At 37.8% G+C, this 23,825-nt stretch overlaps 1 protein-coding gene and 1 long non-coding RNA gene across 2 annotated transcripts in view; one reads left to right on the forward strand and one right to left on the reverse strand.

The window, feature by feature from the left end:
* LOC127370261 (uncharacterized) overlaps positions 1-23,825 on the forward strand; it is a 273,222-nt gene that overhangs the window by 244,147 nt on the left and 5,250 nt on the right. The gene's annotated exons all lie outside the window — the stretch shown is intronic.
* LOC127369751 (cadherin-12-like) overlaps positions 1-23,825 on the reverse strand; it is a 104,850-nt gene that overhangs the window by 70,915 nt on the left and 10,110 nt on the right. Inside the window, exon 2 of the mRNA XM_051411425.1 lies at positions 120-751. Coding sequence (XP_051267385.1) covers positions 120-425 — 306 coding nt within the window. The 5' untranslated portion in view covers positions 426-751. The remainder of the gene's footprint in view (positions 1-119; positions 752-23,825) is intronic.

Below are 23,825 nucleotides of genomic sequence, written 5' to 3' on the forward strand. Positions count from 1 at the left end.
AAGATATGTCACATTTGTACCCACCCAAACATAGTAGTTTAATACTTATAATACTGATATATCATAGTTGCACTGAAATGACACATATTATTGGGTTGATGTGAGCAGCATTTTCTTACCTTTCCAACATACTGGGGTTCAGATCCCATGTACTCCTCCAGGACAAAGAACTGGTTCCACACCCATCCTCTTTTAATACGCTGGACCTTCGATCTCCCATGTCTCCTTAGCCTCATCCTGCTCTCCAATGATATGACTTCCCCCAAAGGTGCCCTCACGGTCTTGCCTCTAGTCCCTCCACTGGCTGACATCACTCCAGCCTTAGTTCTGCTCTGGAGCTGAGCCTGCAGGGGGACTTGGGAGCTGTAGTCCAACAGGAAACAGGAGCCCACCAGAAACAGAGTGACATATTCCCTTGTGATCATCAGGGAGTAAAAAAAAAGCTGAAGTTAAAAGTTCAAAAAGCTAGCTATTTCCAGGTCGGAAATGGACATGCAGCCAAAGCTGAACTTGCCTTGCAGGTAAGCATTGGACAAAGTATTTAAATTCCAATATGATCCAAGGTAATGAGAGGAAGATCTGTTAATTCACTGCCCTTGCTGAAGCGTTACTGAAGATCATCATGTTAGGTAAGAGAGTTGCTGAACACTTTGGTTTGATGTTGTTGTTGAGTGTAAAAAGTCTTTGGTCTGGTTCTGTGATATCTAGGCGATATTTGGAGTTCTTATCTGTCAGTCCTCAGTTTAGACACCTGAAAGAAAAGATGAAGATAACAATTTTGAGCATGAAACTTAATTTCCAGGATTTCAGAGGATTTTTTTGGGATTGTTGCGGCCTAAAATGGCAGATTTTACTCCAGCATTCAACATTTTTTTTACAGCGGTTGGTCAGATTTGGAGAAAAAGTTGTGGTGATTGGACAAAATTGCAAGATCAGCAGAATTCACAGGAAATGGTTGCATTTACATTAATTGTTGCGATAATAATATTGTAACTTCTTGAAGGGACTACCATTCTTGACGTTGGAAATAGTAGTTTGACAAACAAAAAAAATCTTATATCGAGCAGTCTTGAGTCGCCATATATTAATACATCATACTTGTCACAATCACAATATGATATGAACTGTGTTATGAATATCTATGTCAAACTGCCATTCCCAGAGCAACTGCCAGGCTTGACAATCACCATCAATTAATAAAACTTTTTTCTGAGTCATGAATCATAGATCAAAATTCCTAGATTGGTTCTTGTTTCAACCCTGTGGTGTTTCATTGTTATGCATACAGTAATCCTCAGTAGGTCAGAACTTTGCCCAACCTGCACCTGCTTTATCATACATTACACCCAGCACCTAATCTTTTGGCATTATTATAATTCATACAAGTGTTTACTCAGTGTGAATGACTGCTTTCACCGCTGCTGTCACTGTCACCAGCGCATCAGGCCAAAGACTGAGGATCTCCATTCAGAACTGTAGGCACTAATTGGAAAAAGGCTTTAGTATGCAACGTTGGCAGCCCGGGTGGATTAGTCTGACGGCTGATGCATGTTACTTGCACGTGCAGAGGTTGATAAATGGGGATGTTTGCTGAGGTAGGGCACTTCTTGAAACCTTCATTGTACATGGAATGGAAAGGGATTGCCTTGTGTTTTATTGCATTATACCACAGGGTCTAAGTGCTTCAGGGCTATAGGAAGCATGTTGATGGGGCAATATGAGCCTCACTGTCAAAATTTCTGATACTATTCTTATTTTACTTTGAGAAACAATCTTTATGTTTTGGATGCAATTCCCATGATCCTTCAAGGCTGTGTTTGTTTACATTTTGGCAAATTGGCACCATTAAGAAAAAAAAAAATTTTTCCTTTTAAAAAGGGGGGTAGGGAAACCCAAAAAAAAAAACAAAAACCAAAAAAAAAAATAAAAAAAACCCAAAAAACCCCCAAAATTTTAAAAAAAAAAAAAAAAATAAAAAAAAAAAAAAAATAAAAAAAAAAAAAAAAAAAAAAAAAAAAAAAAAAATAAAAAAAAAAAAAAAAAAAAAAAAAAAAAAAAAAAAAAAAAAAAAAAAAATAAAAAAAAAAAAAAAAAAAAAAAAAAAAAAATAAAAAAAAAAAAAAAAAAAAAAAAAAAAAAAAAAAAAAAAAAAAAAAAAAATTTCTTTTTCTCCTCCTTCTTTTTTTAATTTTAAAAAAAAAAAAACAAAAAAAAAAAAAAAAAAAAAAAAAAAAAAAAAAAAAAAAAAAAAAAAAAAATTTTGACTCTAGGAAGAAAGGCTCTTTTTCAAAAAAAAAAAAAAAAAAAAAAAAAAAAAAAAAAAAAAAAAAAAAAAAAAAAAAAAAAAAAAATTTTTTTATTATTTTTTTTCAAAAAAAAAAAAAAAAAAAAAAAAAAAAAAAAAAAAAAAAAATCGTTTTTGTGTACTGAGTACGTAATTTTGTTGTGTTGTTCAATGTGTACATGATTCACCTGAAGCTATATTTAACAAACATCTCAAAAAAAACCCCCAAAAATTTACAATCCAAATAAAATTAAAAATTTTTGGCCCCCCCCTTTGCTGTGCTATATTAAGGTTGTCACAATAACAGAATTTAAAATTTCGATTTTGATTTGAACACATACCAACACATACAAATGAACTATTCAATCAACTGGCTCTCAGCGATTGTTTTATCTATGTAGCCTTGGATTGAAAAGAGTAAGTTATTTTTAAGTAAGTTATTTTTTTGGCCTTTTATTGCCTTTATTGGATAGGGACAGCTGAAGACAGACAGGAAGGGGGGGCAGAGAGAGGGGGGATGACACAAAGCAAAGGGCCACAGGTCAGATTCGAATCCTGCAAGCAAGTCTGTGCATGGGTCGCCAGCTCTACCGACTGAGCTAACAGGGCGCCCAAAAATCATAATCTTTATAGCTTCAGTACTATTGAATGATAGTATTAAACACATAGGGCTCTATCTTGCACTCAGTGCAACTGACTTTGTACACTGGCGCTTGTATAATTCCTATTTTGCACTCGACACACATTGGAATTTTCCCTCCTCCGATGTACGTACATAAATTAGGGAATGAACTTGCGCTCCGGAGGGCGGTTCAGCGAAAAGAGGAGGCGTGTTCCGGCGCAAACGTTCCCTGGTGCTATTTTGCTGTTTCAGAAAACAGTTCCGCCACAGACCAGGAAAAACCTAGTCTAAAGTCAGTGGCGCTTATTCAGATGCTATTTCTTTTCGGTCTTTTACGTCCCTGACTAGAACGTTGGTCCCCTCTGCTGTGAACCGCTCATGGCATGCGCCAGGAACAAGCGCGCCTGCTTTTAAAGGGTATGTGATATGATGCTCTGATTGGTTTATTGCACGTTACGCCCAAACCACTCCTATGACTAATGTAGCTACTTCAGACCAACCCATTTTAAATTTGCTGGGCGCAAGAGTCATTTATCCCACCGGCATAATAGCAACAGCGCCCGAGATCCGCCCACAAAGCTACTTGCATTTTGCGTTTTATATTTGCGTTTCAGATCGGCAAGATAGGGCCCGATGTATCAAAAAAGTATCAAAGTATATAGATACCTTTAGTATCGATACATTAGACTGTATATAAAGATGGATGACAGCTTCTAAAAGTGAATCCAAATCATCTTAATCGCCCCCTGGTGGCTGAGTACAGGTCATAAACCCTGCCTCCTCCATGCTAGCAGATCATTTAAGATGTATACTTTATTAATCCCCTGTTGGGGAAATTGTTTTTTCACTCTTTTTTATTTTTATACACACACACAAACACACACACACAGGCTGAAATACACACTTCATGCACTTGTGGACATGCAACAGGGAGAGAGATGGTGGAGTGATGGGCTGACACATTAGCAGCGCCCCATGAGCAGTTTCTTGGGGTTAGGTTGCCTTGCTCAAGGGCACCTCGGCAGTGCACAGGAGGTGAAACTGGCACCTCTCCAGCTTCCAGTCCACACTCTGTATTGTGGTCTGTGGGAACACATCAAATAATTTGTTTCTATTATTTTGTTTTCTGATAAGTTCCGTTTCAGTAACTTGGATAAATAAAGTACATTTCTACCAATTCCATTCAGTTAATTTAAGTTACACTTACAGCATTTCTAATGGTAGCCATTTTTATTTTATTTGTGACTAATCATCCTATTATTTGGATTCATACTTGGGCTTATAATATTTAATAAACTGAAATAAAAACAAAAATTTAAAAATCCTAAGCAATACAGCATTATAATCCTTATTATTACATAATGATATAAAGATTACTTCAAGAAAATAAGTTAATGGAACAAACTGGAATTATATCACCTGTTCTTAAAATACTGCACACATTTAAGTTACTTCAAAAATTCTTTGTTGAATTAGGTTTAATTCATGTGAATGAGTTCTTGGGTTCTCTCCTGTACTAGCTTCTCTGCATTGGCTCCCTGTAAAATGTAGAATAGAATTTAAAATCCTCCTCCTCACCTATAAAGCTCTTCATGGTCAGGCCCCTTCATATCTTAAAGAGCTCATAGCACCCTATTACCCCTCTAGAACACTACGTTCTCTGAATGCTGGGCTACTTGTGGTTCCTATAGTCTCTAAAAGTAGAACAGGAGCCAGAGCCTTCAGTTACCAAGCTCCTCTCCTGTGGAACCAGCTTCCATTTGTGGTTCGGGAGGCAGACACCCTCACCACATTCAAGAGTAGGCTTAAGACATTCCTCTTTGATAAAGCTTATAGTTAGGGCTGGATCAGGTGAGTCCTGAACCATCCCTTAGTTATGCTGCTATAGGCCTAGACTATCGGGGGATTTCCCATGGTGCACTGAGCTCTCTCCTCTCTCTCTCTCTCTCTTTCTGCACTCATTCATGTTCCATTAATGCATGTTACTAACTTCACTTCTTCCCTGGAGTTCTTGTGCTTTCTCGTCTCGCAGGTTCTTGTCGATCCTGGTGGAGCCTCCTGACATGGTCCTGCTAGATTGCCATTGCCAATACTGTTGTTGCTGTGCACCTGTCTGTTTGTCTCTCGCTCTCTCTCTCTCTGCCTCTCGCTCTCTCTCTCTCTCTCTCTCTCTCACCCCAACTGGTCGAGACAGACGACCACCCACCTAGAGCCGGAGGATCTGTCCTAGGTTTCTGCCTTTTAACAGGCAGTTTTTCCTTGCCCTTGTCGCCAAGTGCTTGCTCATGGTGGTACTGTTGGGTCTCTGTAATTAATGGTTTAAAGAGTTCGGTCTAGACCTGCTCTATTTGAAAAGGGTCCTGAGATAACTTCTGTTATGAATTGGCGCTATACAAATAAAATTGAATTGAATTGAATTGAATTGAATAAAATATTTTAATCAGTGCTGTCAAATGATTAAAATATTTAATCGCGATTAATCGCATTTATGTCATAGTTAACTCGCAATTAATTACACATTTTTATCTATTCTAAATGTCCCTTGATTTTTTTTTGTCCCATTACTTTTTCTCATTTTAATGCTCTTATCAACAAGGAGTGTTGGAACGGCTTGCTTTGTGCAAATGTTTTTATTGAAAAGCTACCTGACTACCGTGTTTGCAGTGAAACGCAGAAAGCTAACGAGGACATGGCGGAGGACGAGGCTAGTGGAGGGGGGATACTCGGAGGTGTGACGGCGGATTTGGTGCTGGCTGCTATAAGCTCCATGAAAACTGAGCTGTCTTCAAGATTTGATAGAGTTATGGCGGCGATATAAACTATGATGAGGGAGATAAATGACTGCACAGAGCGAGTGTCGCAGGCAGAGCTGCGGATATCAAACGCTGAGGACGACGTAACTGGTTTGCAGGCTAAAGTCCACACGCTGGAGTCAAAAAATAAGACTTTGGAGGACAAGCTCTTGGACTTGGAAACCAGTTCCCGCTTAAATAACTTGAGACTGGTGGGTCTGCCGGAGGGTGCCGAGGGACGGGACCCATACTCCTTTTTGGAGAAGTGGATCCCGGAGGTACTGGATGCTGCGGCTAATATTGAACGGGCACACCGAATCGAACCAGAGAGGGATTCAAAGGCGCCACCAAGAACACTTATAATGAAGTCTCTCAACTACAAGGACAAGCGGGCAGTTATGGAAGCTGCAAGGGCTAAAATGGACATCCGCTACAAGGAACAGCAAGTACAGTTTTACTCTGACTTGGCTACGGGGATACACCAGCTGAGGAAGAACTTCGACCCAATCCGCCAGGAGCTGCGCAACTTGGGGATCCGACACGGAGTGATTCACCCCACCAGACTGCTGATAACATATAAAGACCGGACTTATACTTTTCAAATGCCAGCCAAAGCTTGTGAGTTTATCAAGAAGATCCAGGAGGACACCGGCGGGAGTTAAAAACAAATGGTAGATCACTTGAATATGGTTATATAATACCTGAATTATGGTGCTAAAAATCACTATTACAAATTCAGCTTAACCTGTGTTCTGAAAGCGTATTAGTATTCTGAAGGTTATTTTAGTTAATATATTATTCACAGTGCATAAGTCTCCGCTTCATGATGAGGCTGCAATGTGGGCCCTGGTATCAAGTGTATACATTGATTCACAGGCAGTCACATGTTAAACATTTAACATAGGATACATTTGATTTGTGGGGCATACTTGATAAATAAAAAACGTTGTTGGTTATAGACTAAAAGCAAACATGCTACATATGTTGCAGACGAGTGTTAATTATTGTTATAAAATAGCGGCAGGGATTTTTCGGTTAGAGGGTAACAGAGTGGTTTGACTGATCCTCATTAAGTGTGGAACAGACAGCGATATCGGGAGTTAAGATGTTTTCAGGGGGGCTCTCACGAAAGGGGAAGTAGTTCATGTTCAGTGTGTTGGATGCATGTTCTAGAATCCGTGTTTGTTATGCTCCTCCGTAAGTTTTTTTTTGTCTCTTGTTAAAGATGTCTCAAGGAGTAAACCTTAATTTTGTTTCTTGGAACTGCAGAGGTCTACAACAAATTAAACAAGTCATGAATAAAATGGACATGGACTCCAAAATAGTGTTTCTACAAGAAACGCATCTCTTAGGAAAGGATACTATTAGGAAACGGAGGAGATGGCAGGGTAGTGTATATACAGCATCATTCCCATCCCAGGCCAGAGGAGTTATGACTCTCATTCATAAAACTGTCCCATTTCAAGTGAAAAATGTAATTAAGGATACATTGGGAAGGCATTTAATCATCCAGGGCTCTCTATTGTCAGAAAACTTAAAGTTGGTAAATTTGTATGGCCCTAATACAGACAATCCTAGTTATTTTGTAAATCTGTTCCTTACTCTCTCAACATTTGCAGGACATTATGTAATAGCAGGGGATTTTAACTGTACTTTGAATCCAAGAATGGACAGATCCACAGGAGTAGATCAATCTCATAATAAGTGTAGAGCAGTTACTCATTGCTTTATTAACGAATACAGCCTGTTAGATATTTGGAGAGAATTGAGACCACTACACCTACTCTTGTTACTCAGACACATTTAAGACATACTCTCGTATTGATTATTTTTTAATTTCTTCACAACTGAGGTCCAAAATTCATGACAGCTTCTATGATAATATCATGATCTCAGATCACGCCCCATGTTGTATAGTATATGACAAAAGACCCAGCTAGATGGCACTTTCATCACAAATGGTTGCAAGATGAAGAATTTGTGAAATATATAGGAAAACGGATAGAAGAGTTTTTTTAACATAACACTACACAAACTTCTGCTTCTATAAAGTGGGAGGCATTTAAAGCTTTCTTAAGAGGACATATTATTAGTTATACAGGCTCAAAATCCAAAAAGGCATGTGAGGAGAGAGTACAATTGGAATATAAAATAAAGACTCTCCAGGAAAAAGTTTATGAGAAAAATGACCCACAAATGGAAAGCGAATTACTGATTTTGAGGGCTGAATATGATAAGCTGTCTGCTTCCAGAGCTGCCTCCAGTCTTCTGAGACTAAAGCAATCGTTCTTTGAACAGGGTGACAAATCAAGTAAATTATTAGCATGGCAGATTAGACAACTGGAAACAAAACATCAATTACAACCATTATATCTAATGGGGAGATATAGTGGACCCTATAGAAATTAACGATGCCTTTAGAGGCTACTATAAAGAATTATATGATATTAAAAATGAGATTAATGGGCAAAATCTGAATAGTTTTTTAGATGAACTATCTATACCTAATTTACCTAACAAAGATAAAGAAGATCTGGAGATGGAAATTACTGAAGAGGAGGGAATAGGGCATGCCATTGATAATATGAAGTCAGGAAAAAGGGCAGGACCAGATGGTCTCCCAATCTGTCTATATAAAAAATTCAAAATAAGTTGCTAATACCACTTTTGGAAATGTTTCTGGAGGCATTTCAGAAAGGCAGTTTTCCACCCTCTATGAATAGTGCTTTGATTACTTTATTGCCAAAACCAGGTAAACCTTCTAACAAGTGTGAAAACATGAGACCAATAAGTTTGTTAAACTCTGACCTTAAGATAATATGTAAACTGTTGGCAATACGGTTACAAAAGCTACTGCCAAATATTATTAATAGAGATCAAAATGGATTTATAATAGGAAGGCAGGGTTTTCACAAAGTAAGAAGAGTATTCAACATTATTCATACAAGCAAAGAAATGTCAGATGCAGCACTTTTATCATTAGATGCGGAAAAGGCCTTTGATAGGGTCGAATGGTCTTATCTCTTCAATGTTTTAGAAAGGTTTGGAATTGGAAGTAATTTCATAAAATGGATTATGGTGTTATATAAAAATTCTACTGCAGAAATCTTGACAAATAGAAAAATTTCAAAACCAATAAAAATCAGTAAAGGGTGTGCCGACAAGGTTGCCCACTATCTCCTTCATTGTTCACACTAGCAATTGAACCTCTTGCAATCGGAGTACGTTCACATCAGCAATTTTGTGGTATAACAGTGGGGCCGACAGAACATAGAATATCCTTATATGCTGATGATGTTATTCTATTCATATCAAATTTAAACAAATCAATACCGGCTGTGTTACAGCTAATCAAAACATTTGGTGATATTTCGGGATATAAGGTGAATAACACAAAATCTTCTATATTACTGCTCAACTCAAATGAAAGAAAGAATCCAATTCCAAGCATAATTCAATTTAATGTTGTAGATCAGTTTAAATATTTGTGAGTACAGATTTTGCCAAGGTTGGAAAATATTGTTGAAGCTAATTATGAACCTTTGATGATGTAAATTAATGAATCAATCGATAGATGGAAGTCACTACCAGTATCTATAATTGGGAGAATTCCTATTTTAAAAATGAATATACTGCCGAAGCTACTTTATTTATTTCAAAATGTTCCTCTGCCACCTCCTCCAGATTTTTTCTCAAAAACTAAAAATATGTTTGTGAGATTTATATGGAAGAATAGGAGGGCAAGACTTTCTTTGTCTTTGTTGTATCTGCCATATGACAGAGGGGGCTTAAGGTGTTCAAACTTAATGTGTTATTACTGGGCTGCGCAGCTGAGGTCTGTTATGTTCTACTTTTCAACAAATGAGCCACCACATTGGACTGAAATGGAGTCTCACGGTCTGGCGTTGCCTCTTCCCTCATACATGTACTCAGACACAGTAAAAAGACTAAAGAAACAAACTAAAAAAACCCAATAGTAAAGCATATGTTAAAGATATGGTATGATGTTCAAAAATACTTAAAGGAACAGCATACATTATCTCGATATAGTCCAGTATGGGGTAATCGTTTTTTTTGCACCAGGGAGAGCGGATGCAGTGTTTAAATTGTGGCACTCTAAGGGACTTAAAATGGTCCTAGACCTTTACTTGACAGATTCAGGTATTATGATGTCTTTTGAGGAGTTGAGCTTTAAGTTTGGCCTCAACAGGAAACATTTTTTCAAGTACGTCCAGCTTAGAAGCTTTGTTAAAGCAAATCAAAATAATTTACTTACTAGACCCCCACATTCATCCTTGGAGAAAATTATGATAAAGAACAGTTTAAGAAAGGGTATCATATCAGAAGTTTACAGGTTGCTGACATCTTATTCATCAGAAAATTCACAGTATAAGTTGAATACATGGAAGGAAGACTTGCAATTAGAAGTTTCAGATGGGGATTGGAAAGCAGCCTGTGCTAATGCCCACACTATGTCTATAAATACACATCTTAAACCTATACAGTACAAATGGTTAATGCGGACATATGTGACACCGATAGATTTAAATAGATATAATTTTACCAGATGTATGCAGAAAAAAGAAATGGAATCCAGGGGAACTTTCTTTAACTGCATTTGGCAATGCAGAAAGATTTAAATATTCTGGGAAGAGGTAAGAGCTAAAGTCGAGAAGATTATTTCAAAACAAATCTTACTGGATCCTAAACTTTTTCTGTTGGGCTTATACCCAGAGAAACATAACTATAGTAGGAATGAGCAGACATTTATAGACCTCAGCTTGCTTTATGCTAAGAAATGTGTTGCATTTTTGTGGAAAAAGATTCATAGACCAAGTACTACTCAATGGATAAGACAGATGTTAGCAAGCCTTCCATTAGAGAGAATGACTTACATATTAAAGGCTAAACAGCATGTATTCGGGGACATATGGAGCCCTTTCATCAACTACATTAAGGACTTGGATTTAACAGACGAAGAAGTGGATGACTAGTCTTTGTGGACAATGCACATTCTGATCTTGTAAGTTTTATGTTGTTTTTCTATATATTTGTTTTAATTTACACTAATTACAAATAATAGTCGATTTTATATAGATTACCATTTTCTTTAACAGGAGGAGCATTCTTGTTCTGAGTGTTATGTTTTGTTTTGTTTTTACTTCTGTCTCTAAGTAAATGCAGCGATCTTACAATATGGAAGTTGAATGAAGATATACAAATGTAAAGGCTGTATGTCAAGGTGCTCAAATCTGAACATTCTCACTTGGAGCAAATAATCTCTCACATAATGTAACACTGTCCATCAATAAAAGGGTGAAAAAAATACTTTGTCACACAAACAGCCCCTTCAACAGCCCTTTCTAAGGGATCAAAACAGGGCGATACAAAATAAAATTACAAAGTGCACATGTAAGGTAAACTAGGACTCAGCCTATAGTGCAGTTAAACCATGGCTTAATACTTTTCTCAAGTTTGCTTTGAACATAGCAGTCAGGCTACTGCTCTTTATTCACCAGAGGCTCAACCCAGCCTCTTATTTCAGAAAGAATGAACAGTAACGGTTACCAATAAAAGGTAAGCCTACTACTTCTTTGCTTTGAGCCAGTTACTCAAACAGACAAGCCTGTTGACATTTTCAGACAACAAGGAATCCATCCATTTCGGCGTCTCGCGCTCGCCATCCACTCAAAACGTAACGTCTACTACTCTTAAACAAGTGTGTGCGGCCTGCCTGTTGTTTTGTTTCCGGTCTAGCTAGATCCGGTGTGGTGTTTTTCTAACGTTACTAGTTGTTGCAACAGCATGTGAAAAAAACTACAAAGTGTGCTAGGCGTTAATCTCGTGATAAAAAAATTGACGCCGTGAAAATGGGTTCGCGTTAACGCCGTTAATAACGTGTTAAACTGACAGCACTAATTTGAATACATACATTCTTCTTTAGTGGCTAAAGATTATAAGGGCATTTAAAGTGGAAATACACCATGACAGTATTTTGGGAAATACGTTTTGAACAGGATTTATAGCTAACGCTCGGGAGAGATCATGGTTCGGGGAATAAAAACAGGAACTCCATTTTCTGCCACACAATACTTCCTGCAGTGGAAGTAATTTGCTGTGTTGTCCACAGGCGAACACAAATTGTTGAATCTAAAAGTGCATCCAAATTAAACCGTTTACACATCAGGGCTTTGGCTCATCGGCTGTGAGGGGGCAGCGGGCTTTTGAGCAATAAGGGCGACTCAGCTGCTTCTGTTTAGCCTATAGATAAAAACTGCTGCTGCAGGCTGTGGCTATGCTCAACTCAATTTGTAGTTTTGGTCGGAGGTTGGGTAAGGTGAGTGGGGACCACAATCAGTGCTGTATGTAAGCCCTAACTGAGGAAAATTCACAAATACAGAAACATTGTTAGATCCTGTGGGTTGCCATGAAGAATAATGCATTGTTTTCTGAAAATCAACACTCTTCTTTAGGTCATGAGGGACGTTTCTGTGCTCTGCTGCCCCTTACACCATCACATGACCAGGCTGTCATGGATCAGTGCTCGCTGAAACAAGAGATGGTAAAAATGCCTCTCGGGAAAGGCTTCTGTGTATGCAAGTTTGTGTGTGTGTGTGTGTGTGTGTGTGTGTGTGTGTGGATGTGTTCTCCAAAGAGCCTTGAGCTCCATAACACAACCTCACACAGTATTAAAATAAGTTTGAAAGGAAAATGTAAGTGGAGTGGTACTTCAGAGTGGATAGCCTGCTTGCAGATCTCTACGACCTGGAACTTTTGGGCGTGTTGTACTATCGGCTACACCACAGTTACTGAAAGTACTACCATAACAAGATACTCAAAATGTTGTATCTTCGTTGTTGTAGTATCTTTAAAAAAACAATTCAACATGTTACTGCTGATGCTGTCTAAAGACCTTAAAGGTTTTCTGGTAGGTTGAAATCTGCAGTGTTTTGCCTGTTGACTCGAGTAGGTGTTTTACTTTGTGCTTATGTATGAAATGTGATTTGTTCCTCATGCTCCTGTGTACTGATGAATACCTGATATCACATTGCAGCACTTACTACCAACTTGTCAAATATTGCCACTTGGTACCCCTCTAGCATATTTTCTAGGGGTGTAAATATTTACAGATATGAGTCAGGAATCAGTTTTAACGTTATAGATGCAACTACATCAGTACACAGACCCCTGGGCTCGATCAAATTAATAATAATAATAATAATAATAATAATAATAATAACAATAATAATAATAATAATAATAAAAGACATTTGGATTCCATAAGAAGGAAGGAGAGTGGGACAAAAGTCTGCCCATTTGTAAGATTGGTTGGACAGCAATGAAGTACAGTGGTGGCACTATCACCAGCTGGCTACTCAGACTAAATTCCTAACTTCAGGATTGTTTTTCTACTATATGTAAATATAGTATGATATAACATTTAAAAGACCACATAAATATTGCAAACAACCTCAAATCACACAAGCTTGAACCACCTAAACAGTGTAGAGAGGCTCATGAAGATACTGCAGAGCATGCTAAATGAATGGTTTGCTTACTGAAGTGGAGCATGAATGAATGTACGTGAGAATTGCCACTAGGAATAAGCCGCTCACACTTTTTATGGCGAAAACTCTCAGCCAAACGGACAGGTGTCTCTTGTAATATTCCATGCACCGCTTAACACTAACTAGCTAATTAATGACCCTGTCAATCACACATCAAAGGCGACACTCAGGGAGAAGCAGAGTGCTATTCCATATTTGGAAACTTTCCCTTCGACTGAGTGTTTGAAGCAGGAAATAATGATGAAAATAAAGCAAGGATGACATTTCACAGAGCTGATAGCATTTCCACCAACATAATTCACACCTATTTACATTAAAATTTAGTGAATAATATCATTTAGTTGAACATAAAATTATCTGTTTAGGAAATATCAATAAAAACCTTGCCAAGGTTTATTACATAATCTAAAGTAATTGATCATAATGGAAACACTTCCTTTTTTGATTTCAACATGTATCATTGATTTATGTATGTTACCACACCATGCATAGCACCTAGAGGCTATGTACAGACTTTTTTTCACAAGACCTTCATTATACGGTACATATTGTAGATTTTAGTATATGTTGCATGTGTCAGTAAGTGATGAATGACTATGAGCTGATCCACATCTATCCCATCACTCATTCTTTCTCAATCCTGAACACTCCCATTACACACTCCTACTAATGTACTTTTATCGCATCTCAGACGCTTTACACCGCAGAATTATCTCAGTAGGGACTGTTGCTACTGGCTCATTGATTGTGTATCTCAGTGGCAAGATACAAAGGAAGTCCAACACAACCCTTCAATATGTTTCATGTTTTGATTTAAAGCTGCATTATAAAAATAACTTTTTGTAATTTTCTGAAACTTCCACTATATCCTGACAGTAGTGCACATAATCTGTGAAAAATCCTCCCAGTGCTCCTAATTGGATTTGAAAGAATCCACCAGGCAAACAAAAACAAATTGGAGGTACGTGGATATTCGCACAGATCCTACGTGTACAGTCTCTAATGATGAAATGTATGTCATTTGGACCCCAGCAGACCCCAACAACTTGCAGTGTGACAGGCGGTGGCTGAAGAGGAAAAACTGAAGTTACCCCGCAACAGTCATAGACATAGACATCACCTGCTGAGTATTTTTTGAAAGGGCCTGCCCTTTTCCATACAGTTTCCAAGGACAACTTCCCAGACGGTTATTTGTAACAAACCATGACAAAATGCAAAATATGCTTGACAAGATTATTTTTCTTTTAAAATAAGACTCATTTCCCTGAAACAAGGCTTTTTTACTTTCTTAAGATTATTTTTTTTGCAGTGTGTGTGTTCATGGTAATGAAGGAACATGTCACACAGTGCAACAGTGTGGCTCATTGATGTGTTCCTAATAGTTTTGGACAACAATGGCACAGAGGAAGACTTTGATACACACACAATACTTGTTATTAGATACATTCATTGTTGGTTTGAGTCTGCACATTGGACTCCAAGGCCACTTTTAGCAATGAGAATTTACAACCAATGCTTAGGACAAAACAGAATCTGAAGTGTCCACTCCTTCTTGTGAGACAAACATACTAATCAGGAGTTATTTATCAAGATTGACTCACTAGATGTGGACTGCTGTGATAAGCCGCCCACTGTCAAACTTCTGCGTTTCTTCTCAATCCACTCTAATTTCTGCTCTCCCTGTTTTGCCATTTTCTTGCTCACTGAACAATACCTCCAAGTGCTCAAACTAATGATGGAAAATGTGTTCTTAAGCACAGTTATATTTCTAATTCTTCTTATGGATTTTTTGAAAAGATATTCAAGCAATTCGTGCAGAACATTTGCTCTTTTAAAGTGACAGTCTTCCAGGTTTAATTGAGTGGCGAGAGGTTAATTAGCCATGCACAAAGTGGTCCATAATGAAATATCCGCCCACACACACATTCATCACGCACATCCACAAACTGCACATTTAAATGCATTATATAAAATTGTAATAGCACGAGACTTTGAATATGTGTGAGGATTAATTGAATGTATGAAAGTGATCTCATACAAGATGCCACAGTATAAAGAGTGAAAAAGTCTGCATTTGGAGGATGTTAGGAGGGATGGATAGGTCAAACAAATACAGGACTTTCACCCGGGAGGCTGCTGTTGGTGTCCCGTGTGAGACCAAATGCCTTTTTAACTTACGTTACATACTCATTTTAACACCAACCACATTATTTTCCTAAACTTAACCAAGTTTTTTGTGCCTAAACCTTCCCAAATTGCAACTGTTCAAACTCAAAATGTGTAAATGTGAAAAGTTTCTCAGCAAGCTTTATTTGGAAAGTTTGACCAAACGTTGCATTATTAATTATTGCAACTTGACCGTGAAGGCCTGAGTGTGCAAAAATTATGCTACAAGGCTACCAAGTGATTGTAACACATTATTTAAGGCAAATACTTGTGTGTGTATCTGTGTGTGTGTGTGTGTGTGTGTGTGTGTGTGTGAGAGAGAGAGAGAGAGAGAGTAGTGTTGTCGTAGCAGGGGTATCCAGGCCCAGTTCCATTGCAGTGATCTTTAAAGACCCAGACAGCGTCAGAGTGATTCAGGCTCAGCAGCCGCCTACCAGGGCACAGAGGCAATTTATAACTTTTTAGCAAAGACACAGGACAGAGGATAGTGCCGTTGTGTGTGTGTGTGTGTGTGTGTGTACGTGAAAAGACATTTTGCAGATTCTTCCCAGAATTTGCAGATGCACTCAGATTTTTGTTGCATATTTCATTCCTTTCTATCTATAGTTTCTGCACACGCTTCAGCACACAGCCCATACTGTAGGTTCCCACAACAGCACATAAGAAAAACAACTAACTCTACTATGTATAGATTTTCAACTGCTGTTACTATGGTAGGTCATACAACAGGCACTGATGGACAGAATACCTCTAAATCACGAGTGACAGCCATGTATTATGGCCAAACCTGCTTTAACATAACTAGTGCAAGTTGTTTCTGTTGTTCTTGCCCTCAACATAAAATAAACAGGAGTCTGAGGGGTAAATCAACAATACTGTAGGCCTGTGTTATTGCTGTAGGCTTAAATTAATACAATTTTCTATTATTTTTGCATATGCACACAAAGTGCCCAACCCTCATTGGTTTACAGGACACCGAAAACACAGTTTTGGTGATCAAACATTTCAATTCATTACAAAATTACAGATTATAGATTATTACAGCTTGGTCTTAAACAAAATATTTGGCCTTCTCTCCCAAGCTTGGCACAAACGAGCCAAAAGAAATTATCATAAATGGAGGACATTTTACTACATAGGTAAATCCTTTATGTCCTCATAGACAGATAGTCTGTCCTCTTCTTGAGTGGCATTAAACCTAATGGTCTCTAGGGCTAATGTACACATTGTCATACTTGTAGATCACAAAACCTATAGTTCATAGGGCATTTAGTCAAGTATAGTTTTCATGGTCTCTCCTCCACCCTTCTCTAGAACAGAGTGAGTCAAAGCTGAAGACTGCACAGTAACTCCACTGAGACAGATATGAGGCTGGAGTCATTTTTATTTTAAGTATATATTTATGTAGTTGATGCCTGGTGGTTTTCCAAAGATGCTTGTTTTCTGTAGGTCTTTTTCTTTCTTTACTTCCTGCAGAACTAAACTTTCAGGATTTGGAAATATCTTGTTAACTTGTACTCAAAAAACCTGATGACGTATTCATGGATACCAAGTGTGAGTGTGCACATCATGAGATAAACCTTGGAAAGGTCACAGTCCTACCACAAACTAATAATTACTCAAAGCTTAGCATACGCCATTATTTCCAAAATAATCTTGTTAAAACTGTTAAATGTAACACATGGTGCGCTGTCATAGACCCACATACACACAGAGGATGAAAAGAATGGATTACATCGATTAAAACAATGGTGTGCAGCAGAGCATATGAGCGGAGCAGGAGCGGAGCAGAAGGATTTTGTGTTGAGTGAGGAGCAGCAATTTTTTTTAAAGGTGGAGCGGAGCCTTATCTCTCACTCCAATTTCGCTCCGGTTGCTCATGCCCCAACCCAGAATGCATCTTTGCACCTGCGCGCACACCCACACTATTTTCTTTCAAAACTATGGAGTTTTATGTGTACTTCAGAAAAGAAACTGAGAAGTCGTACAAGTGTACTGTTCCTGTAAAAGTAACAGATGGGGATAATTTGGAACAAGAAAAAGAATGCGGCGACATTTCGGTAAAGAGTCGTTTTGGAATCTAAAAAGACACATTTCTCGGAAACACGGCAGTCTACTACAGGAACTCACTGTTTTTGTCAGCTTAAAAACGAAACATTACCCTTATGTTAGTTGAGTTGGGTTTTGGTATTTTTTAAATGAAATGAAAATACGTAGCCTGGGGAAAAACGGCCAAGCTCCTGTTTTATTTGTGAATAGAAGATTGCAGGCGAGGGTTGTACGATGCAGGTTTTTTTTTTTTGAGTGGAGTGGTGAGCGAGTGGAGCGGGATAAAATTTATGATGGAGTGGAGCGGAGAATGCGCAGAATCAGGCGGAGCTGGCGAGCGGCGCAAATTGACAGGTCTGTGAGCAAGGAGTGGAAATTTTCACCCGGTCCACTCCGCTCACATGCTCTGGTGTGCAGTGGAAGTTCACTGAGTTAAAGCTGATAGTAGTTCAGAGTGATTGGGCCCAAAGACGAGTTAGTCATGGTCATAAAGCCTAATGTGACCCTGTACAGCCTTCTGCCACATTAGAAAAACTCTAGCGCGTGTGTGCATGTGATTGGGGGCAGGTGTCTAATAGGGTACTAAAACCCATTGTCACCCATAAATTGGAATTAGGATAAACCACATATTTTCATTGCCATTTTAGTGACTTGATGAAAGCCTCTACATTTGTACTTCTAACCACCAAGTGTTGGTAGTTTGACAGAAAGCTCCTTAAAGCTGCAGTAGATCATTTTTATGAAAATAACTTTTTGTCATATTTGTCATATAACTTTCACTATATCCCCTGGCTCCTACTAGTGCTCCTAATGGCATTTGCAATAATCCATTAGGCCTGAATGAAAGCAACCAATCAGGACCAAGAAAAAGGAGCACTAGGAGGAGCCAGAGGAACCTGATTTTGTCACAGATTATCTGTCTCATTTACTACTGTCAGGATATAGTAAAAGTTTTAGCAAATGTGACAAAATGGTATTTTTATAAAAGTTACCTTCTGCAGCTTTAATAAGAATGTCAAATTTTCTACAAACGTGGAATTGATCATCATAGCAACCCTGACGATGTAACCTAAAAGCACACATCTTATTAGGAAACCAATCCATTTTTAAATTTTGCTGATGGTCTACATAAACTTGCTTTAAAAAGATGGTTCTGACACCAATAATCTACGAGATGTTCATATAAAATATTAGAGGAAATATTTACAAGCTGAATACAGTCACTATTCCTGAATGTTAAACATGTAAATATGATGAAATAGTAAACTTTGCATAGCAGCAATCCAGGTTCTATGTATGGGCGATACGTGCTGATCTCTGCATGTGCAAGCAAACACTGTGTGTGGGCTTAACTGCACAGTCAGAGGATGATTTACGACAGAAGAACAGATGGATAGTGTTAAAAGAAAAAACAAACTACTGATGCCTGAGAATATGTACCAGTTTTTTCAAATATGTTTTAAATGAATTAATAGGGTGACATGTAGGGTAACCAAAATCCCAACAAACCAAATGTGAAACAAAGAATATGTGTGGGAAAATGTGGGACATGTAACCAATGGATTTTTTTTAATATAATGTCTGTAGTAGTACATGAGACAGATAATCTGTGAAAAAGTCAGGTTCATCTGGCTCCTCCTTGTGCTCCTAATGGTATTTGCAAGAATCCACCGGGCCTGAGTAAAACAAAACAATCAAAGCCAAGAAGCCCAGTTTAATATGGGGCCTTATGGAGATTGACTCACTTCTGAAGCCAGCCTCAAATGGCCTTTAGAGGAACTGCAGTTTTTGTTACTTTTGTGTTGGCTTTATTTGCAGCCACAGAGGTTGTTGCTTGTTCAAAAGTTGATTTGAATCTAATATGAGGCTTCAGGTGTCCACGTTTGACAAATTAAGTGGTTATCTTCCCAAGAACTTCCACTGCCACCAGACTTAAAGACAGCATCTTCTCTCAGTCTGAGTGACTGTTATTATTCCTCAGTAATTCATTACTGAATTTTATTTATTTATATTTTGTTTTGTGACTCCTTAATCAATGTTCAGTTTTTATCATTCAGTTAGCATTAGAGTTGTGACGTTCACGAACAAACCAAATCTATTGAACTGCTCTTTAACATGAACGATGGGAACCGAGTGGCAGTTGAGAGCCGTTATTCTTCTTTTTTTATTTCTTTTTTTTATTTTAAATCGCTGTCACGCACGCAGCATGCGCACACAAGCTCCTCCTTTGCAACTCCACTGAGACGGAAAGCATGTACAACAAGGGGAGGAGCCTAGCAGAGTACACGTGGGGTGCTAATTTGATATGCAAATTTCGCATGACATCATCTGAGTTGTCCGACACAGTGGCACACTGCCTTCACGTGAGTGCGGAGTGTCAGTACTGCAGCTACAATGAGCCAAAGAAAGCGCAGCAGCATTTGGATGCACTTTTTTTCACGATGTCTGCATCGTGATGCATCGATTATTTGATTAATTTCAACACCTCTATCAGATATCGATGCCTAAGTTTGAATGATTCTGATCCAAACCTTACCCCATTATTCCTCCCAGTGATTATTTCCCAGATAAAATGGGTTACCCCCAGGCTAGCTTCTTAAAAATAAATAAATATAAAAATGAGCCAGTTTTTTGAACGGCTCTTTGAAAGTAACAGCTCCTCAAGATCCGGTTCCCTTCAAAGAGCCATAAATCCCATCTCTAGGTAGCATAAAGGGAACTATATCTAAATGTTAGTCTACAACCTTGCGTAAATAATCTTGAATCCTTGAAAGTTACTGTGTTTTCAGTACAAAATTACCTCTTTGTGATTCTCTGGACAGTATTCTCTTGCTTGCTTTGTACTAAAAAGACAAATATATCCACTTGATTTGATTAACTGACTGCTGAAGCTTCATATTAGATTCAGCCATGGTTTAGAATAAGGAAGATTGGAAGTGCATTAAGAAGGAAGCCTATAATGGCCAGTATGAACAAGACAAATTACAGTGAGAAAAACCTTTCTCAATGCTCATATGGACACCTGACTACTGTTTTAAGACAGACCTGTGTCTATAAACCTAGCTTCTAACAACCTGGGGGTCACCAAATTCAAGAAAACATACACAGTAGGCCTATATCTCAGCATTTGGTATGTAAAGTATAGTAAATGGTTAAGTAAATTGTCTAATAGAACAATGGCTAAGTGTTGGGGACAAGAAAACACTGAATTTGTCAAAGAAAGAAGCTTTAATTTAACAGAGTTAATTTAACAAAAACATATTTTTAAACCTGATTACATCAAAAATTTCAAGTGAAACTAAAACTTAAAAAAACATTCTTGATCAATTAGCTTCAGTAATTTTAAGTGACAATGACTTAATTTTGTAAAACAAAATATCTTGTAAAAGGTTATTAATCAGGAATGTTTCCATAACTCCCAAAACGAAGTCAGTGCCAGTTAAAATTACTTTAATTTAACTAACCCTCCCTTTACAGTGTAGGTATGTATGATTTTTAAAAACTATATAAAAAAAATACATAATATAGACAGAAAATTATACATTATACAAAAGATAATCTGCTCAGAATTCATCCAAATCACTGGTTTTACAAAAACTTCTTACAGTTACAGTTTCACTGTTTGGGTTCTTTGTACAGTTTTTAATACAATATGAAATATCCATAAAATATGTCACTGAGTCAGGGGTCACATATTCAGGATAAATAGGCCTGATTTTCGTCATCGTCAGTTTACAAAATTATAGAAAAGGGGTCCAATAAGGAAAAAGGTTGGGAAACACTGTGATATTAGCACAACCTCTGTGTTCAGTCAGTGTGAAATAGGCCTGCTGGTGAACCTTGTAGAAGCTTGTACATGTGCTCACTCTATGAACAAACGTTAAAATTATATTTTGATACATTACACTGATACACATAATTTCTCATTAATATTTAATGACGACAATAAAGCGATGGAGCAGAAAGGGAGAGAGCAGAGGGGAGGACAGGAGGGGAGAGACAGAGGAGTGGAAACAGGTGCAAATCCCAGAACCCAGAAGTCATCAATCTTCCACTGAGGTGGAACAAGGCGAGCTGCCCCAGTTGGAGCCACACAAAAACTATCCACGCTGCCAAGGTATTACTCTATTCATTTCCATCTATCACCAGCACTTCCTTCACGGTAGCAGGAGCAATTTGACAGGAAATATAGATTTATTTTTTTTTCATTTATTTGCTTACTCATGGTCTGCTTTTTTCACATTCATAGCCTGGCAGCCTTGATTTGAAATAGATTTTTTTGGGGTCCTTCAATCTGCGCTGTAGCCTTGGAAGTCCATCACGAGGCAAAAACACCTCTTACATACATGTACCCTTAAGCATGACCCTCAGTTTGTTTTGTGAAATCCTGCTTTTTTTAATTAATCTTCACAACTTCACTGAAGTTCGTCTCAGGCAAATTCATTTATTGACTATTCACAGCACGTCATAGCAAAAACTAAGATACAAAGTCCAGGAATCTCTACATTTACGTCCAGGATAAAACTGAGCCAAGAAGTCAACGTGGAGAACAGGAACCCCTCCCTTCAGAGTTGCAGCGGATCTCACTTTTAGCCTGGAAATGAAACAATGCAGGCTCAACTCAAACGGGAAAGGTTGTTGAGGAGGCAAAAGAAACCCCCAAAAAACCAACATGCCACCATATCAAGAAAAGCACAAGAAAGTAGACTGTCACACTGTCAGTAACCTAAATCATCATCACCACTAGGCTAACTCTGCAAAAAGTCAGGTTCAGAATCAGGGATGCAGCGATTGGCCCAATATTGATTGCGATACCTGAACCCAAGGTTTTAGTTAATATAGGCTACCTATCAATCTCCAGTGCTCTGCTTTCCCAATTATACAATCTGTAATCCTCTTGGTTGGCTTTGGTGTCAGTGTTTGACGACTTGGGGAATGACAGTTATCTTTCTCCAGAATGACTTTCCCTACCTTTAAGTTCATTAAAGTAAAAAAAAAAAAAGATATTTGTAGTTCTTCCTTGTTGACTATCTTGAGTGGTGCTCAGCGTGGTTTTGCTCAGTGCTGCCACTGGTGGCTGGAAGCTATATTACACAGATAGTGATGTGCTAGCCCTTCTTCATACACGTGCTAGCTTGGCTTGTTTGTTTGACTTGGCGCATCAGCCCAGCAGGCAGGGATTTGCATTTCCATTACAACAGGGCTACCCGTTTCAAGGTGTGTCTTTACAGACAGAGATAGCAGTGATGGTTGACAGAGATCAAGACTAAAGGAAGAGAGGGGCAGGCGTTAGTGAGAATAAATTCTTTAATGGCAGTTACTTGTTTTTATTGAAGAATCAACACTAAAAGCTCTGCTAATTTGGTGATAAACACATTGTTTTTACTATAAATCCTTCACAATAAAAGTCCCGTTATTTTGTTATTGAAAAGCTTTTATTATGAACCAGCAAAATCAAGAAGTACTGGGTTTTCGTCAGCAGTAACTTAACTCGACTGCTATATAGCTGAACATGAAACAGTAGAATAAATCAGATATCTGATGGGGAAGGCAGGATGGAAACTAAACTTCAAACCACAGAAGATACAGAAGAACTGAGAGCTGAACACTCAGAGACTTTTAAAAACATCTGTCTCTCTGGTCTCTTATACCTATGAGGTGAGTCTCGGAAGACTATGGAGAATACATAAGAATAAATGTATAGTTTCGAACATACTGAGCACACTGATGGTTGAAATGTAATCTGAAAGTTACTAATTACCTGTTAAAAAAGTAGTCAGTAACCTAATCCAAGTATCACAATATTAAAGTAACGTAACTTGATTACTTTTTGTTACATTTGGATCAAACTTAATGCCAAATATGTACATTAAAACAAGACAAAAAATGACAATAAGAAGTATTGATGCGAACGTATTCTATAAGATAACAGATCAATGTCACCTTTGAAAAGAAAATGGAAACAGAAATATTAGAAAATAAAAAGACTTTGAGCATCAAAAATGTGTCTCTGCTTTGTTTATTTTTAATTTTTTTATTGTATGTGTGTATACATTTACAGATTTGTCTACACATTCACAAATCTCAATACATTTGCAAATCTGAACACAGATCAGCAATTTTTTTTTTCACATTTACCAACCTGATTACACACACACAGATTTGTAAATAGTTTTGCTACAACAATAGCTCCATATTAAACTCTTATTGAATGTGTTTTTATTCATTACATTATCTTTAATTGGAGAGTTTGTATTGAATTTGTTTTGTCACAAATACATAACACTTAAACAACTTATTTTGAGGGCCTTTAATGTGTCTGGGGTAGGGACGAGCGAGTACAC

Source organism: Dicentrarchus labrax, unplaced genomic scaffold, assembly GCF_905237075.1.
Source record: "Dicentrarchus labrax unplaced genomic scaffold, dlabrax2021, whole genome shotgun sequence".
In the NCBI taxonomy this organism is placed as follows: Eukaryota; Metazoa; Chordata; class Actinopteri; family Moronidae; genus Dicentrarchus; species Dicentrarchus labrax.